Raw genomic sequence first — 18310 nt, 5'->3', positions numbered from 1 at the left:
AGTATTTGCATTTTTATTATAAAACAAAAGATTGTCAGTAAGAGTCATTTCTTGACTTTAGTAGCATTCATCACTTGTTCTTGAGCAGCTTTCTTTGCTTTGACCATTTCAACGAGTTCCTGGAGAGTGGGGAAAAAAGAAAAGATGCTTATGTAAATGTGGAACTTCTTACCAGGGCTGTGGTTTTGAACACTACTTTATTCACCCTGAAAAGTTCTGTCTCTCACTACACACTGCCATAAAACAATTTTTCTTAGAAACAAATTAATGGAAGGTCAATGCTTGTCTACTTCCCCTGGAGAAGAAATGTTACCTATCACCAGGAGCTTGCTGTGTTAAGACAGATTTCATGAGACTTTCTTTCCCAGCTTGCAGAGCCACTAATTTAACTGAAGGAACACTTCAGTGTCTGTACTGCTCGTTGGGGATTCAGTTAACAAAAACCCCCAAAACCAACAAAAAACCCCCACGTTTCTCCATCTGGCTCTGCCTTGTGCTAGACTGCAGTTGTCAGATAATGCCCATGGTAAGGAAAACAGCAGTAAAAGCAAAGGATTGTGGCATGACCTGGGCTGCTACCAGGCCTGGAAGGAGCTGAGGCACCTCACCTTGTATCGCTTCATGCAGTCTTTTTTTGACCGGCCTGGAACAGCTGCTGCTATTTTCTCCCACCTCTCAGGAGTATTTACTGGGTAAGTCTTCAGTGCTTGTTCTAAAAGCTTTTGTTCCTCTGTAGTCCAAGGTGATGAATCTAAAGATGATCCTGTTGTTAAAATGCAAAAATGAAAGTGAGAAAAAAATATTTAATAAGGAGTCTGGGATAAGCCTGAGGCAATGTTCTAAAATCCGTTACAGTTGATTTAGAATCCTGAGAGTTTTGTGATACAACTGCTCTGACCTAAAGGCTACCTGGGGGTAATAAAACCTGAAAGAAAAACAACCCCAAAACAAACCCTGAAGCTGCCTGGACAAGTGGTCCTTGGGATCTTTAAAGCACAGAGAAGGGAGAAGGTGACATCTGTCCATGTGTGGGATTGCTGTGGCTGCCCAGTGCAGCCAGGGCATGGGGCAGCAATGCAGCTTTGCCTTCTGGGTTTCTGTAAGGAGACAGCCTTCTGCCACAGGCTGCAGGACCTGGGTGCTGACGGAAGTCCCAACATCTGGCAGAAGGATGGTGCTGTATCTTCAGTCCCCCTCTTGCCTGCTCTTACCAGGAAACAGCAGCCTCTGAGGAACAGATAATCTCAGCTTCAGATTCAACGTGTTTCCTGACTAGGACGCATTTCAAACTCACTGCTTAGTTAACTGTGGTTTGTACTGTGTGTACCAGAGCCCTCAAATCGAGTAGCAGGGCTACTTAAGTTTGTAAGCAAGTCTTGTTCTGGATTACTTTCTTAGTCAGCTGCACAGAGGAGCCAGCTCTGCAAGCAGGCCTCCCTTTTCAGCTTTACCTTCAAACCGCTCCGAGGGGGCAGCACTGTCCATCTGAGGCACCACACCGTGCTCTTTTTTGAATTTATCAAACGCTTTCTTGTTGATATCATCTTTCTGATGAGGGTCTAGGAGCAACAGACATTGAACAGAATTATTGCAACAAAAATGAAAGCTGGATGTAACAAGAATAATATTGTATAGCAGTTCATTGTGAACTAATCACATAAGCAAAAAACCTAAGTCCTACTTGCTTTACAGTGATGGTAAAAAGGTTGGTGTATTAAAAATGAAATCTTTCAGGGTCCAATAAACTTTACTCAAGGCAGCAGACTCTACAACCCTATCTTGACCTATACTGCTCAGATGAATACTTTCTCATATAAGCTTAAGCCCAAACCTGCAACTTTAGTGAAATCAAAAGTAATTATTCTCTCAAGTAAGGGCTGCAGCACAGAATGTGCATATTACCCTGAGTACCGGTGTATGGGGCCAGTCAGGAACTGGGGGAGAGCCAGGCTCCTTCTTGTGCAGCTGTGCAAATGGAGAAGCTGCTTCAACTTTCGTTTTTTGGAATGTTTAGAGTTTCCTGAAGAACTCCAGCTCTCTAGGCTCCATTTACCACAAGAGGAGATGAGCCACATTAATTCAGGTGCCTGAGTCTTTTGCTGAATCCCATTAATCTTTCTGAAGTATCTCTATAGCTCCATCAGTTTCATTTTGCTAGATGCCTTCCTTTGTAGAGCTTTCTCTGTCTCGGAGGCCAGTCTGACTCTGAGTGTAGAGGAGCCTAGGCAGTGCAGGGGCCTGGACAGCTGTGCATCAGCTGGGATTAAAAGAACTGAGATTCACTCAGGAGGTGACTTAGGCCACAGCTACCAGGCTGTAAGTACTGAGTCACAGAAATGCTCCTCTAAGTCTTCCCTCTGAACTAGGTTTCTTTTGGAGATACACAGGGCATCTTCTCACATTAAAACCCCAGTGCTGCTCAAAGAAAATCAAGCTGTATAGAAGCACACAGAGCATCTTGCTGTAAAAGAAAGGGAATATAGATACCAAGCTTTTGGAGGCTCTTTGCTTTATTGATGACATCTTTTGCTGTCCGTTTGATTCCAGTAGTAGAGTGCAAGTTCATGTAATTGGCAATAACTTCCCACCTAAAGCAAGAACGGAAAGGGTAAATCAGCAACTTACAGAAGAGCTTCTCTTCATACAAGCTACTCTCAAGCTCCTGTACGCTTCTGCATCGACTCCTAAGGAAGTTTAATCGTACTGAAGTGCGCACAAACTGTCCTGGTAACTACCCTGGAAAGCTTTCAGGCACTGACTGCAGAAGTTTCCTTTAAGGATTCAGTCAGCTTAGGTGAGCTTGGCTTGCGACACCAAATGAGGAAGGGGGAGAATTCAGGTGGGTAAGTGCAAATCTCTCACCCTTAAAACTCTGCTTAACTGCTGCTTTCCCCAGTTCTCTAAACATCTCTGACAATAAATACTGCAGGCAGCTCTGAAAGGGATAAGAAGTTACTAACTTTGTTTTCACTGCCCTCCAAAAGAATACCTAAACAGCAAGTAAAGGGGCTTCAAGAGGAGAGCCCTAGAACAGCCCTAGTCCCAAACTTATTCCTAGTGCATTCTTAGGAAATGGGAGTGGAACATTTGCACCCGATCAGACAGTGAGATCACAGCTAGGCCTGACTGCTGAGCTTAGTGCAGGAACAGGTATTGGTATCTCCTTAAAGGGTATGACAGGACGGCTTATTTTTCTAAAAGTAAGCCTCCAAATCTTGTAATGGAGGCTTCAAATCTCTGAATCCTATGTGGAAGAAGGCATTTCTCTCCTGGGAAAGATTTAAAGCATGCTTTTGTTCTTGATGCTGAGAAGCTGACTACCAGTGCTGCTTTCTGTGGAGCCCAGCCTTCCCTTTTCCTCGTGGCTCTCCCCTAAAGAGAGCTGAGGCACAACTCATTTCTCTGTTTTCGTCCCACTGTGTAAAGGAGCCAGCCTCACATGTATTGTGGAGCTAGTGGAAGTAGCTTAACATGCTTTGTATTCCCACCCAGCTGCACCACAGCCACTGCTCTGGTTTTGCTCTCTGCACTAATGACTGGAGCCCATTCCGTAGTAGCCCTGTGCAGACATGAACCTCAGCACAATCCTGCTGATGGGCTGAGGCCCAAGGCTTGGGCGGGGGGGGTGGTACAAGACCAGAGCTAACTCCAGTACCACGCTCTACCTGTCACTAAGAGATGACAGACCACAGGCTGCTCAGCAGTCAAGGAAAAGGAGACAGGTGTAGGGAGTCCTGATACTGACACCATACTTGGGATGGTCTGAAAGTGAGTTATATTGTGCTTGTCATTTAATTAAAAATTGTTAGTAGGGCTTTTAACACCAAACCTGAGAAGTACCTTGAGTTAGTCCCTGCTGGGAAGAGGTTCACAGCTTTAATTAACAACTGTAAATCATCTTCTGGCCAATTTTTGCTTCCCCCTCCACCACCAGTGGTTGACTTGTCTGAACTCTTTGTTGCTTGGCGCATACGAGCTTCAGCCTCTTCTTTCTCTCTCCTTATTTGCTCATTTATTTCTTCTATCTGAAGGGTTGTAAACAAGCATTATTAACCTTTATGTATTTAGTTTGACATTTTACAGTGACACAAACCCCTCTTCTCTGGAATTGCTTTGAGGCTTGAATTTTGCTTAGTTTGTTATGTACATTATACATAAGGAAATGGAAGAGCTTATCTGCTCCCATATTATTTCCCTCCACCCTGTGCCTAACATTTGGCCAGCCCAGAATAGGAGCTACAACAGGAACCCATCACTAGCTGACTAGGAAATTAAATGGCAATTGAATGCAAACCTTCTGAATCTAGTCTGAATGTCCAGACTAACACCTGACTTCCAGGGACAGATCCACAAAAGTATTAAAAATGTAAAGTGACTCGTGAGGGCAGGTGCACACCCATGTGGGACACACCAACGTCACATTTTCCAACTTAACTGCAACCTAAGCCTGGTTATGCCAGAAGTTGTCAGTTACTATGGTTATACTAAGTTAGCACTAACTGCAACAACCCAGACTTTAGTTACTAAGTGCTTACATGGAGTTAGATGGCCACATGCTGTTTGTTAGCAATTCAGCAGAACTTCACTTATCCATCACACATATTTGTGATCTGTAATCACATCTTGAGACTGTGCTGGACATATCTTTAACATATCTGCTTCTGAGTGTGCCCAGCTGTGGCAATATTGAAAAAGCTATGCACTTGAGCCTGATGGAAGGATGCTCAAAATAGGTTTCTCACTGTCTCACAAAAATCTTCCAGGCAAAAGGGAAGTTACCTGACAGGTAATTTTTTTTAATGCAAAAGTGACAAAGAGAGACACAACTGACTGTCCCACATCTGGAAGGCTCTCCTAGAGACTGGGAGATAGGATACAGTTCCCTGTAGAACAAAAAGGATTTGAGTCTTAAGTTTGATGAGTACACCTGACTCTGGGATGGGGACAGGTCACCTTGCCCATCAGGAAAGAAAGTGCACAGCCGTGAATCCAAAGCGGATGAGAGAAAGTACTCTTTCTGCAGGATGTGGGTTCATCTTTATTAATCCAAATGGCTTTTCCCTGCTGCCAAAGGTAAGCAGATCCTGCTGAGTTTTGTAGATGTTGATCACAAGTGTCTTGCTTTTCCCATACTTTGGTTTCCAACCCACTGGCCCTTCCAGTGGCTGCGGCCCTTGAGTCCTTTTGTGGATCTAGCCCCAGGGGATCTAGACCAGGATTCTTCCTGGTAAGATTGTCCTCCTTCCCCTCTAGGTAACTGCTACCCATTATTGGGCAAAAGTCAGTTCCTCTAGTGTTTCTGAATTCTGTGCAAATGCTGGGTTTTGTGTCCTTTGCTAACTAAAGCCATACTTTTTTCCTCATCTGGCCCTGGTTATTTCACCAGCCACGAACCATGCATAAAACAGAGCAGAGGGCCAGGCTGCTGGGGCCTGGGCAACTCAGCTCTTTGTGTCTGACAGGCAGGACTCCACAGCAGCTGCCTTGTGTCTCCCTCAGGCTCACTCATGGAGCTTTCCCAAATCAAATGGTTCTGTTATTTGGATTTGACACCGGGCATAATTACCTGTTTTACTACAGCCGCCTTTCCTCCTTCCCTTGTTGTGGATGTAAGTGCTTCATTCAAGCATTGCAGACTAAAAATAAATTACTCAGTTACAACGGACAGCTAGGGGAAAGATGGGCATCAAAACGAGCAGAAATCAGCATCAGGAGCACTCACCTTGCTAGCTCAAGACGATCACAAAGCTTTTCCACCTCCTCCATCATTTTAACACAATCTGCCTCATTATCAGAAAAGTAATTCCAGTTCTGGAAGCAGAAATACATGTTCTACAAAGTTCTTGAACTTTATTGTCTCGTTCCTTCACACACAGGCTTAAGGCACAGTGTTTTTCAGCCGCTGCTGTGTGTGGCCCTGTTTGGCCAGCTTTAATCTTAGCTCGAAGCTGAATAACAAGTCTGTGTTTTAGGAACTAGCTTTTTAGAAACCCCCCTTTCTGTACCCATCTCCAGCTTAAGAACAAACAGGCAGGTGACAGGGTGATCTAACCAAACACAATCATTTCACTGGTGTAACCTGGATTTCACTATAACAATATTTAAGTACCTTGCACGTCGTTCTCAGTTTTTGCCTTTCTTTCTTGATTGCTTTCTTCTGAATCTCCTTTTCCTTTTTTGCTACTAATGCTTGTTGCCTAACTTCTTCCTCCTCCTTTTCTTTTGCTAACCGTGCTGCTTCCAATTCTGCTTGTCTTTGCTGCAACCAAGAGGAAAAAACAAACAAAAACCCTGCAAGTCACACTGGTGTGGGGTCATTCAGTCACTCAGTATCAAAATGTGCTGTTTCTGGTTTTGGTGCTCTCAGTGGGTGTGTGGGGATTGGTTTGGTTTGGTTTGTTTTAATACGTCAATACTGTCAGGTTTGGTTTTCCAAGGTGACAAAAGATACACCAGTTGCCGTTAACTCAAATACTCTCTGTGAGCACCCCTAGTTTATAAATCCTGACTTCCATATGCACACGGCCATATCCATTTTAGGAAAAAGGAAAGTAAGGCACAGAACTTAATGACTGCCTCTAAGCCAGAGGAAGTGTGTGCAACCACAGAACTCAATTTTACAAGGGCTTTTTTTTGTTTCAGATCTGTGCTCCTTGCTTTCATCTGATTATCAAAAAGCCTTGCACTGCCTGTTGCACAGGGATCAAAGACAACACCTCTTTAAACCCCACCATAATTCTAACAGTAGCTTTCTGACACATCTAGAAGCTGAAGCAGTGGATCAGGTGTGAATAAATTGGGGTTCTTCAACCCAAATCAAGCAATTCACTTACTTTTTCTTTTGCCTCCTGTTCTTTTCTTTTTGCTTCTACCTTTGCTTTCTTCTCTGCTTCTTTCTTTGCCTTTTCTTCCTCCTTAAATTTCTTTATCCTGGGATCACAGCTGTATGCATTGTCTGGCAGAAGAAAGAATGCATCACGTACAAAAGAGAAAACAGGAGATTTCCACTGTTAGTTAACAAATGTCTCTTTACAAGCCCAGCAGTCTGCACGCTCACCGACAAGTGTCCTAATTCTGTTCATTTCTTCTTTTTTCCTCAGTGCTCTGGCAGCTCTGTTCTGCTTTTCAATCCACCTCCTTTCATCTCGACTGAAAAGGGAAAGCATAGTCAGTTCAGTGCCAACACCCTACAGTGTCTGCTGATGAATTTCTAACAGGCTAACTTTTGATAAAGAGATTTCCCCACACAGATGCTCTTCTCTGAATGCTTCGAAAATAGACTTCAAAAATGAAGTTCCTCAAGGCCCCAAGCTCATGTTGAGCATTTACACAATTACTGAGCATTTACACAATTTAAGGCAATTACATAAGCCTTAAAAACACCTGACAAAACAAGCTGCTAATCTGTCATTGCAGGCAATGAGATCATGGACTTTTCCTCCACTTGTTGACCTGACATGAAACCCAAGCAAAACAACTGAAATGCCTGTTTACAGTTTAATTAAAGGGCAGCAATATAATGAATGTCAATTATCTCCATTTTACAGAACACAGGTCATGTCAAGTAAACCCATCTGGACAGAAAGGACTCTTCTTTGAAGTACCATGACAGTCCAGTAAAATCTTGCTGGATTCACTCCAGTAAAACACAGCTCAGATGAAATAGATTAAAAATTGACTGAGTAAATAATCTTGAAAACATTTGTCAGTGCTGTCAAGAAAAAGGCAAATTTTTAGTGAGGGCCTCCATCCCCACTTACACAACCAAATTCACACCATATACCTCAGAACAAAGAAAACAATCCCCATAATGGAGCAGGAAACTACTATGAGTAGACTGAAAGGTTAAAACAAGAACACCATCACCTTTGGCAAGAAGGGGTAACAGGAATCGTGACCATCTGAAGAGAAGCTGAAACAGTTCTCTCTGAAGTACAGCATGCTATGTACCACTTGTGTGAATGCTTTCTAAAAGGACACTAATGACAGGAACAAGCACAAAAAAGATCTAAGCAAATAGTTCAAGAGCCTTCCACCGAGAAGCCCAGAGACAGGAGAAAGCTGGGTCCAGAGAGGCTGAAAAAATTTGATAGCAGGAAAAGGCAAAAGAGGAGCAAATGCCTAGCTACAGCCCAAATAAGCACAGCTTTTAGCCACAAAGCAAGCTAACCACTGAATCTAACCACAAAACTGACTTCTCTTCCAACTTGGATGAAGAGGTTCATGCAGTGCCAGTTATGGTTATACAAGGATGACCAAGTGAAAGCTTTTGGCCAGTGAAATTCCTGCTAGACTAAATGAGTTGATGCTCTAACTTGAACGTTCTGTGTTTATAACCATAGGAAGGAGAAAAATAGAATGAGTAATTCAGCAACTGTTGCTACATCAACAAACAGGCAGGTTTTATGAACATCCAGCCATCAGAACTAATCTCTCTAAATTCTAGAAAGTTTCACTGTCTCAGCACAGTTTAATAAAGAGTTGGAGAGAGAAATGATACCTGCTTACTCATGCACTCTGTTCTGGCTCCAGGTTCGAGCTGTGTTTGGGACTCGCTGGAGCTGCAAGTCTGAACTTAACTGAGCACATATTTCAAAGCACTCAGAAATACCTCCCTGGTGCAAGCAAGAGCAATTTCAGGGACACAAATAAGACAAAGAGAAGCCCACAGCCAAGTCCATGCCTGACCACTAAGCTGGGAGAGTGGATTTCCGTCTTAGTTCAGCTGTCTTTCTTCCTATCACTTGTAGCCTAAAGGGAACTTGGAAAATCTTGCCGAATCAGTCTTTCAGTCTTCTGACAAATTTCTTTTTACTTACATACCATTCTGCTTTTTCTTTTTCCTCTTCATCTAAGTAGGAAAACTCTCTCCAGGAATCAAAATTATACCTGAAGCACATAGAAGTGAAAAAAACAAACCAAGAATGAATGAAAAGACACCGCTACCAAAAGAGCAAATTACAAACAATCTGCCTTTTCCACTGATGGGTTTATGTAGGCAATTACACTCTTATTTACAATTTATAGTACAGAATTTACAATTGCACAAAACACTCTTAAGTCAAAGCGCTATTTAAAGTGAAGATCTCTGCAGTAGGACAGAGTGGATTTTAGGACGGTATCAGCCTCACCAACTCTAAATGTGTATGGTGCAATTGTCTAAGCTCTGTTATAGGCAGTGGAGACACAGTGCAGTCTGTAGAGTGGAGAGAAATGAATTTAATCTTTATGTAAGCATCCATTTAGAAGATAAGTCAAGCCATAAACTACTGACATCATTGGACTAGGTATCTCACCTTTAACTGAGAGAGCTTAAATAGGCAGAAGCCACCTCCACTAAAAACACAGTGAGCTGAGGTGAGCTGCACTTCCAGCCTGTGGGCCAAGGAACCCATCCCACTGCAGTTGAACCTGCACTGCTGATTCGTTACCCTGGAGGGAGCAGTTCAGCCCGTGGGAGGCACAAACAGCTGGGGGGTAATTCCCTGCCACTGCTGGATCAGGGTAGACCACAGCCAACAACTTACATACAAAAGGGCCTGCAAGCTCTTGGTATTGCACGTCTGGAATACTGTGACTAGCAACTGAGGTATCAGCTAACTTACCAAAATGAATAGAATGCATCTACCTCTTCAAATGATGAGTTCATGTCCCCAAGTTTAGGAACATTTTTCTTATTTGACCATCTGAAAATAAATGGAGATATTCAAGAAATAATTTAGATAATCTTACTTCATAACATGGCACGTGTGAGCTACAGAATCAGGATACCAAATCAGAGGCTCCCTCCCACCAACACAGGAAAGAGGAGGAAAACAGGAGAGTCCCTTCTAAACATCCACCAGATTGGGCCTTTTCAGGGAGCTGCCCCAGAAAAGCAGACTCCTCAAATCAAGGTTTGGTGTGCCTGCAAGGAGGCCTGACGGAGCACAAGCTGTCCCTGAAGATAACTCAATTCTCCACACTCCTTCTCCTTCTGGAGAAGCTCACAGGGAGTGGACACAAGGTGCTCTGTGAGTAACAGCTCTGTGGTAGGCTACAGGAAGTTTCCCACATATTCTAACGGAGTATGAGGGAATAATGCACCCCCTGCCTCCATTCCACTGTTGCCTTACAAAGAGGGAAATCTTCCATAGGCTCTACAGTTTGTTCTTCCACCACATAGCATTAATTTCCAAGCAGAGAAAGCAACAATCCATCTCACAACCACAGATTCAGGTCTGAATCTCTGGAATACTTGATAAAAGATTGAATTCAGAATGTGTTGTAACATGCCTCAAAATAACATGCCTCACACAATAAACCACCTTTATTTTTCATACAGCTAAAAGGTGAAATGAGACTTCTCTGGTGACAGCCTTAATACAAAGTTAATGGGCAAGCATGAATCAAAGGCAGGAAAGGCACACACCTTCAGACAGAACCACCAAGGATTGGTAGTTACATTTAGCTCCTCTTTTAACCAGCTAAACTGGGAACGTAAATACTATCTTCTCTTAATGTCTCATCCTCATAAGAAAATCATAAGAACACGGACTTTTTAGTCAGTAGCACAAACACTCTTGGTAAATAGTTTTAAGAGGAAACAAAGTGTTGTACAAAAAGGATGGGAAGTAACATGGAGCTGAGAACAGAGTTATTTTAAAAGTCTCATGGGTAATACCCAAAGCCACCAGTGTGAAGTTCAGATTAGTTTACAATGAAATCCAGAGCACACTATTTTACTGGTATGACATTTCTAGCAAACCAATCTCTTAAAATCACAACTGTTACAAACACAATGCCAGAAGAGTTTGCAAACACCAATTTAAACACTGACACAGGCTGCCCAGGGAGGTGGGGGAGTCACCAGCCCTGGAGATATTTAAAAGCTGTGTAAGATGAGGTGCTGAGGGACATGGTTTACTGATGGGCTTGGCAGTGTGAGGTTAGTGGTGGCACTTGATGATCTTAAGTCTTTTCCAACCAAAAGGATTCTATGATTGAATGATTCTCCAGCAGCAGCAGAGGCAGCCTGATGCAGCTTACCTGGCGTTTCTTTCAAAAACTGGTGAAAAAACTTCAAAGAAGTTTTCTTTTGCTTCACTTTTGGAAGGTACAGAATTATCAAAAGTAGGGTCTATGCTGTTAAACGCTCGTCGTTTCACAGGATCACACAATATCTCATAAGCTGAAAAAAGTCACCAGACATAAAACATGAGACTCGAGTGAGTCTTCCCCACAGACAGGAACGTTACAGAAAATGCCCTAAATGTTTAAAGAGATGCTCTCAGATCTGTATTTCATCTGTTGTTCTGTACAGCTTGATAGTTCATTATTTTAGTGACACCAAACAGTGTTGCTGTCAATTCCTGTTAGATTAAGGAGGAGGAAAATGTTTATAAAAACAAGGTGTTTAACCATTACAATGTAACAAATCTCATTATATTTAAAGCGATCTCACAGCAGTAAATCTGATTCAGGCTCTGGGAGTTTGAGCATGACATCTTCAGGATTCTGTCCCACATAATACCAGATATTCATAGTAGATAAATTAACAGAACAATCTACTAAGACAGTAGTCCCTGACTTAATGTGATGTCAGAACTGACAAGACAACTGAACACCACAAATGCTCACTACCCACCGATGGACGCCTGAGCAGTGATCTGCCCCTCCACATCAACTCCCCGCAGTGTATCTACTGGGCATGACATCCTATGGTATGGAATAGCCCTTGGGCTAGTCAACCATCCTGGCCATGCTCCCTCTCAGCTTCTTGTGCACCTTCAACCTCCTCTCTGGCAGGGCAGGGTAAGGAACAGAAAAGGCCTTGATGCTGTGCAAGCCCTGCTCAGCAATAGCCAAAACAGCCCTGTGGTATCAACATCATTCTTACACTAAATCCAAAGCACAGCACTTCACCAGCTACTAGAGAGAAAATTAACTTCATCCTAGTTGAAACCACTTGGACACTTAGAAAGAGTATAAAACTCTAGTATAGATACTAGCCAAAACATGGACACACTCCCCCTTTTCCTGTTCTCACAGTCCTGCAGTTGGAGAATGTCACATTATTGAATCTTGTAACCTGTAAATCACACACTGTAGCTTCAGCAAACTCTTGTTTTCTCTCATGGATTACTTTGTCAGTTCTACAGTACCCACTATTTCAGTAAGAGTGAAAAGCCAAAGGCATCAGACAGGTGTTGTGATCACTCCTGGGCTTCTGTGTCTGCACCCCTGGACAGAGAACACCATACTGTCAAGGTCAGATCTGGAAGGTGCTAAGCTGGAGGAGACCTTCATGCTCTGTGGTTCCTCAACTCACTTCCCTGCACATGTGAATGGAGAGAGGAAGGCATGCAAAAGGCCACCAATGAGCTGTGCTGCCAGTCTCCCCTTCCCCTCTGCGAGGGCCTCCCTCTGCCAATACTCTGAACAACCCGTTATTCTCTGCAATGCAAGTTGATGCAGAGCTTCAATAACCCTCACACTATTTTCCTACTGCACATCTGTTGGTTCCTACTCCACTTCAGAGATGTGCCTTCCATGTAAGTCCCCAATTCTGCTCCCACATACCCAGTTCCCCCAGCACTGTATCTCCCTCTTGTTCCTCTATCAGACCCAGGTCTGAAACCCACCTACATACTCCTGCCTTTCCAAGTTTCTTCTCTCCATTCCACTACTACTTCCTCCTACTCCAGATTCCCTTTCCCTACCACTACATTTCCTTCCTCCAAGGTGCTGCAAGCATTCCTACTCTTCCATGCCACTTTATGCCTTCCTTTTTATTTATTCTTAAACTTGGATTATAAGCAGTGAAGGGGAAATATATTTTGCTCCTTGCATGTAGAACACAGAGCATATTCCTGAAGTCAGGTGCAGGTTTATAAACATCTGCCAGTTTCTGACAGGATTGCAACTATGGGAAAAAAGGTCTTTTGGCAACTTTCTTCCATTTGACAACTCTAAAGGAGGCTGAAAACATCACTAGCTCATTTAATATATCATCTGATGTTTTAACTAGTATTTTAAGAAGACACTCAGAAGAAGAAAGTTTAGAACACACAAATTCCAAGACTTGTCCTGCCCTCGGCCTTACTGAGTCAAAAAAAAAAAGGTTTTAAACAAACAAAAACACTGAAGTCCAAAGCACTTCCAGAGGCGTAAGTTGTACACCTAGAACACTCCCTATGGTTCCAGAATTGGCCAGCAGTGGTGGTCTAGGTCATGACATCAAGAAAGGGAATGTTACTCATTGAGCTCACTCAATCATCTGTGTCCAAAAAAGAGCTGCAGAAGAAAGTGATATTCCTGGTCAAGTCAACAGATGCTCTGTTGGCAGAGCAAGCACATCATACTTTAGACTTTTCAACTGCTCCTAGTGTCTTTGTGGAATATCTTATAGCACAGAGGTTTATCCCAGGCAGGTGGCTACCTCCATAGCACAGAGGTGTAGTTTATTCCAGGCAGGTGGCTACATCTAGTGGCTCCTCTTTGCATATCCTGCCACCAGCACTGGCCAACTGTCACCGGTGGCAGCTGCATTTCCACACTGCTCCCACCCAAAGGGAAGTTATGTTAGTGGGATCTCTATACTGACAGTTTTCTACAACAGAATAAGAACTTCTCTTGCTTTTTTACCAATTGTCAGATGTTGGGACATCTCTTTTTTCTATAGTAGCTAGCAACAGGACAAGGGGTAATGGGATGAAGCTGGAACACAAAAAGTTCCACTTAAACACAAGAAAAAAGTATTTCACTGTGAGGGTGAGGGAGCAGTGGCACAGGCTGCCCAGAGGGGTTGTGCAGTCTCCTTCCTTGGAGGTCTTCAAGACCCATCTGGACATGTTCCTATGTGACCTGATCTAGGTGAACCTGCTTCTACAGGGGTGTTGGACTAGATGATCTCTAAAGGTCCCTTACAACCCCTACCATTCTATTATTCTAATAGAGCACCATGGATATGTTTGGATTATCAAGCAGATAGAGAGTGTATCTAATAAAAGAGCTGGATAGCTTACCTTTAGTTATGCATGTGAAATAATCATTATCACCTTCTCCTATCTGTTCCCCCGCAGCTTTTCGCTTGTCTGGATGATGTTTCAAAACCATAGATTTATCTAGCAAATAGATGCATTATGTTTAGAAACACTACATCATTAACAGCTTATTTCTCATAGACTATATGGTAATACAGTAATACCAACCATCATTTCTCTGATTGAAAAAGAACAAACAAAACCACACACAGAGACACATAAAATTGATAGGAGAACAGATACAAGTTCATGAACTTTCTTTTCATCAGCTGAAGCAGTAGTGATTTTCTGGGGCTTGCTCTAATTTTATGCATAACAAAGTGCTTCAGTAACTTAGTGCACACTTTGCTTCAAAAAGCATAATGCAGTTTCAGGACCTTAGTTGTGCAAGACTGTACAGCTCCCCGAGCAATCATACTGAAAAAGTAAAGAAAAATAGCTAATGTAATCTTAGCTGTTATGTTACTGTATGGTAATACAGTAATACCAACCATCATTTCTCTGATTGAAAAAGAACAAACAAAACCACACACAGAGACACATAAAATTGATAGGAGAACAGATACGAGTTCATGAACTTTCTTTTCATCAGCTGAAGCAGCAGTGATTTTTAATCACTGCTGATTTTTATAGTGAAATATTCCTTTATTCAAGTTCTGGATGCAACTCAAGATGAGATTTAGCAAGGAAACTACAGCCATGAGCCTGTCAGACTGCTGCACTGCCCCATGAATAGCACTAAGCACACACATGACTTTGCAGTCAAGTTCTCTCTCTACTTCAGCCTTAAATCTTAAGATATAACTAACACACACAGAGCATTTACTAAAGCTGCTACCAAGGTGGTCCTAGTGTTGAAAGAGCAAAATCAGATTTTAAACTGACTTCTTTGCCAAAAGGTTGAACTCTATTATCATATAACATCAAATTTACCTCCTTGGCTCACTACAAAATACCAGAGAGACGATATCATGCAAGTAGTTACAGCAACCTGCCTTTGAGAAACAAATCAGAATCTCTGTTAAAAATGGGAAAGCACAGTATATATTGGTGAGAAAGACTGGCATCTCTACAGCACCATGTAATAACAGTGCTGTCAGGATCCTAAAGAGAAAGGTGCCCCAGTTCTTGCTTGACAAGGTTGGTGAGACCACTGCTCATCACCAAAACAGGTGCTGCTCTACACTGTATTAGCACACACTCCACAGTGGCACTGCTAAGCAACACATGCCTCAGGCAATATGATTTCCTGTGCTAGTTGGTAATTTGCTGATTTCCACTCATTTTCATGTGGGAGTAAATTCACCTTCATCTGCGATTTCACTGGGGACAGTGATTCGACTCACACCAGTACAGTTATGAGGCAACTGCTTGCAAGATCAACTCATAAACCATCAGCTTGCTTGATAATGGCTATTGAACAGTCTTCAGAACAATCCTTTCAATCTTCCTCCACTAAATACTTGTATCCTTCTTACAAAGTCAACTCTTGGTAACATTGCTTTCTAGGAAAAGAAGTTCTGAAGCCAAACATGTTCATCCTTTACGTGCAAGTACCATAAAATACTGCCCATCACCTGTGTGTACTCCTGAATCATGTCACGGCTTAAGACACAGGCCCATGACACCATTCAGCAGCACAATAGCACTTCCAACTTCTATTGTTTACTCAAAATGGCAAGGAAGTTTAACCTCACAAGACTATGCTTGTAACGCTTGGTTATATCCCAGAGACACAGCCATAGGAGCTCTACAGTCTTCATAGGATAAAATGACTAAAGAAGAGCAAAACTAATCTTCCCAGTGGTACAATGAACTTTTACTTACTTGTATACCTGAAAATTCAGGAGCTACTGCTCCATTGCCATGCAGTGCTCAGCCTAACCAGAATAACAGCAGTGTACTGAAATATTCACTAGCACTACCGTGGCAGCTCATCACTGTAAGGGGGCTTTAAGGGCCCAACATATTGCAATGCAGCATTGTGTTCCTCTGCCTTTTACTGTGCCTTGCTGTGGACTCTAAACCACAGAAATGCATAGTTATAGTCTTGCCCACAGGAAAAAAGCTGAGATGTCAACTTCATGCAGTGTTTTAAGTCCCTGGTGTTTGGCCCGTGGATTTTGAAGCTGTGCTGTGGATTTGGAAGGCTGGTCATCCACACCAATCACAGAGCAGCTATTGTTTTAGGCCTGTGAAGTAGTAAAAACGTTGTCCATGACATATATGTATTTGCTCATGGCAAAGTGCACCTGTGAAAGGAAGGGATGCTGATGCAGGAAAGGTACTCACGAGCTGCTTTGATTTGTTTCTGAGTAGCCCTGTATCGTACATGTCCCAGCCCAAGAACCGCATAATGGTCTTGATTCTGAGGAGAAAAGCAAATAAGAGAACCCCTATAAGCACTGATAAATCCAACCTAAAAAGCTACAACACATGCACTATAAACAGCTCCCCTTCCCATCTTTTAAAAGCAAGAGGCAGAATTCTTCCTTCTCTCAATAAATATCAGAAAAAGAACAACTGAATAACCAAATATCAACAACTTCAGCCAATGTCACAGCCATTCAGGCAGCTGCCTCTAAACTAGAATAGAGCACTCCACTGCCCAAAGTTCAATAATTGTAAAACTGAACTGCTGGCTTTTAATATTAAGTGTGTTAATGCAATTCCAGAATAAGGGAGGTGCTACCAGGGAGAAGAAACAGTTTTTACTGCTAAACAGGAAGTAAACCGAAAAAACAGTAGTTCCAGATTAAGATCATAATGCTGATAGGGACTTGACTTTGCCCTCATCAACTGGTTACATGTGGAAGACACAAACACAGCTACAACATAGCACAGGGAGGGGAGGAGAAAGGGGATCTTTAGCAGCTGGGAATGGCAGGTAACTTTGACAGGAGATTTACAGCAAAAACAATAAACACTAAACTAGATCGACAGTGTACCTTCCAGTCCTTTGGATCAAGGGTTTTTAGCATAGGGAATTCTTCAAGTTGTAATTCTTCATCCCCTGATTCTTCAGAAAGTTCCTTTTCATCTTCTAGCTCCTGGAAAGAGGCAGAAACATTTACGTTTCTCCTCTTAATAAATGCTTCAAACCATCTTCCCACAGGCTCCACTTGACAGAGTACTGATGCTATAAGCAAAAACACAAAGGCAACTTCACCTTCTGTGGTTTACTGCTATTTTTTTATCTCTTTTTAAACTAAACCCCACCAAAGCCCATAAAAGTACTGCATCACACATGGCTGCAGACTGCCAAATCTTCTGTCTCGCTCTCAAAACACCAGACTGCTTTAAAGATTGCACAAACCAGCACAGATGCCTATCAATCAGATGGTATCTCCCAAATGCTTCACTGTGCTCTCAGATCTTGAAAGGTGTTCTTGAGTTAAAAGGAACACACGTTAAATTTTATGTCCTGTCTTTCTTGCTTTGCTAATAGTGGAGCTAACTGCAGGTGAAGTACTAAATTCAGACCGGTCTCGTCCTGTGCATCCCCATTCAGCTTTGCAGTGGCAGGACTGGTGGCAACGGACAAAAGCTGGAACACAAAGAGTTCCACTTGAATACAAGGAAAAAGTTCTTTCCTGGGAGGGTGAGGCAGCTCTGGCACAGGCTGCCCGGGGATGGTGTGGAGTCTCCTTCTCTGAAGGTTCCGTGTGACCGGGTCAAGGCGGACCTGCTCTGGCAGGGCCCTGGAGTGAAGTCCCTTCCAACCCCGGCCACGCTGCGATTCCACGATTCACTCCCTCCGGCAGCGCAGCCGGACTTGTTGCTCACACGCTGACTTGAAAGGAGCACCAAGGCAGACGCGACACGTGGAGAGGCCACAATGAAAGTCAGCCCCCAGCAGAGCTCTCCGGGAACAGGCAGGCTTCGCCCTCCGCTCGCTCGGCAGGTGCCGGGCCGGTTTCTTCCCCGCACCGCGCAGTGGCTCCGCGCGACGGGAGCCCCTGGGTCCCGCCAGCCATGAGGGCTTCCCCGCGCCCCGGCGGGAGGCCCCGGCAGCACCGCTCCGCCCCGCCCCGTCCCGCTCCGCGCCGCCCGCCCCGCGCCGCCCGCCGGCACCGGCGCAGCCCCGCGCCCGCCCCGCGGTACCCACCGGCCGAGAGCGGCTTGGTGACGGCGGTGCGCTGCGCGCCGCAGGCCCCGCGCAGCATGGCCGTGGCCATGGCGGCGGCGGGCGGCGGTGCCTCGGGCCTGTGAGCCGCGCCGCGCCGCGCTCGCCCCGCCGGTGGCCGGCAGCCGGCGCATGGAGGCGCCCGCAGAGCGCTTCCGGG

General features: G+C 43.8%; 1 protein-coding gene across 3 annotated transcripts; it reads right to left on the bottom strand.

The window, feature by feature from the left end:
• Window position 1: 1 nt before the first annotated feature.
• DNAJC2 (DnaJ heat shock protein family (Hsp40) member C2) lies at window positions 2-18228 on the bottom strand. 3 transcript variants are annotated; one of them, XM_062019310.1, is made up of 17 exons: window positions 18133-18228; window positions 16973-17163; window positions 16317-16392; window positions 14007-14105; window positions 11029-11170; window positions 9606-9686; window positions 8824-8889; window positions 7058-7149; window positions 6834-6955; window positions 6110-6259; window positions 5723-5811; window positions 5567-5636; window positions 3841-4025; window positions 2488-2588; window positions 1452-1559; window positions 609-763; window positions 2-119 (listed from the first exon to the last, which is right to left on the bottom strand). In XM_062019310.1, exons 1-17 carry the CDS (start codon window positions 18200-18202, stop codon window positions 45-47), a joined length of 1872 nt encoding a protein of 623 aa, XP_061875294.1. In that variant the 5' UTR covers window positions 18203-18228; the 3' UTR covers window positions 2-44. The 3 variants fall into 3 exon arrangements, with proteins under 3 accessions (XP_061875294.1, XP_061875305.1, XP_061875316.1); XM_062019321.1 differs by having other exon boundaries at window positions 16973-17074; window positions 18133-18205; XM_062019332.1 differs by lacking the exon at window positions 18133-18228 and adding an exon at window positions 17341-18005 and having other exon boundaries at window positions 16973-17074.
• Window positions 18229-18310: the final 82 nt, after the last annotated feature.

The sequence above is a fragment of the Colius striatus genome, chromosome 1, assembly GCF_028858725.1.
Source record: "Colius striatus isolate bColStr4 chromosome 1, bColStr4.1.hap1, whole genome shotgun sequence".
Classification (NCBI taxonomy): domain Eukaryota; kingdom Metazoa; phylum Chordata; class Aves; order Coliiformes; family Coliidae; genus Colius; species Colius striatus.
This window is presented reverse-complemented; position numbering and strand designations above follow the sequence as displayed.

Coding starts and splice junctions, on each gene's coding strand:
- DNAJC2 (XM_062019310.1), bottom strand. CDS start 18,202: ATGGCCACGGCCATGCTGCGCGGGGCCTGCGGCGCGCAGCGCACCGCC. Junction 14,106..16,316: donor GAAACAAATCAAAGCAGCTC/GTGAGTACCTTT, acceptor TCTATTTGCTAG/ATAAATCTATGGTTTTGAAA. Junction 1,560..2,487: donor AAAGAGCCTCCAAAAGCTTG/GTATCTATATTC, acceptor TGTTGCTCCTAG/ACCCTCATCAGAAAGATGAT.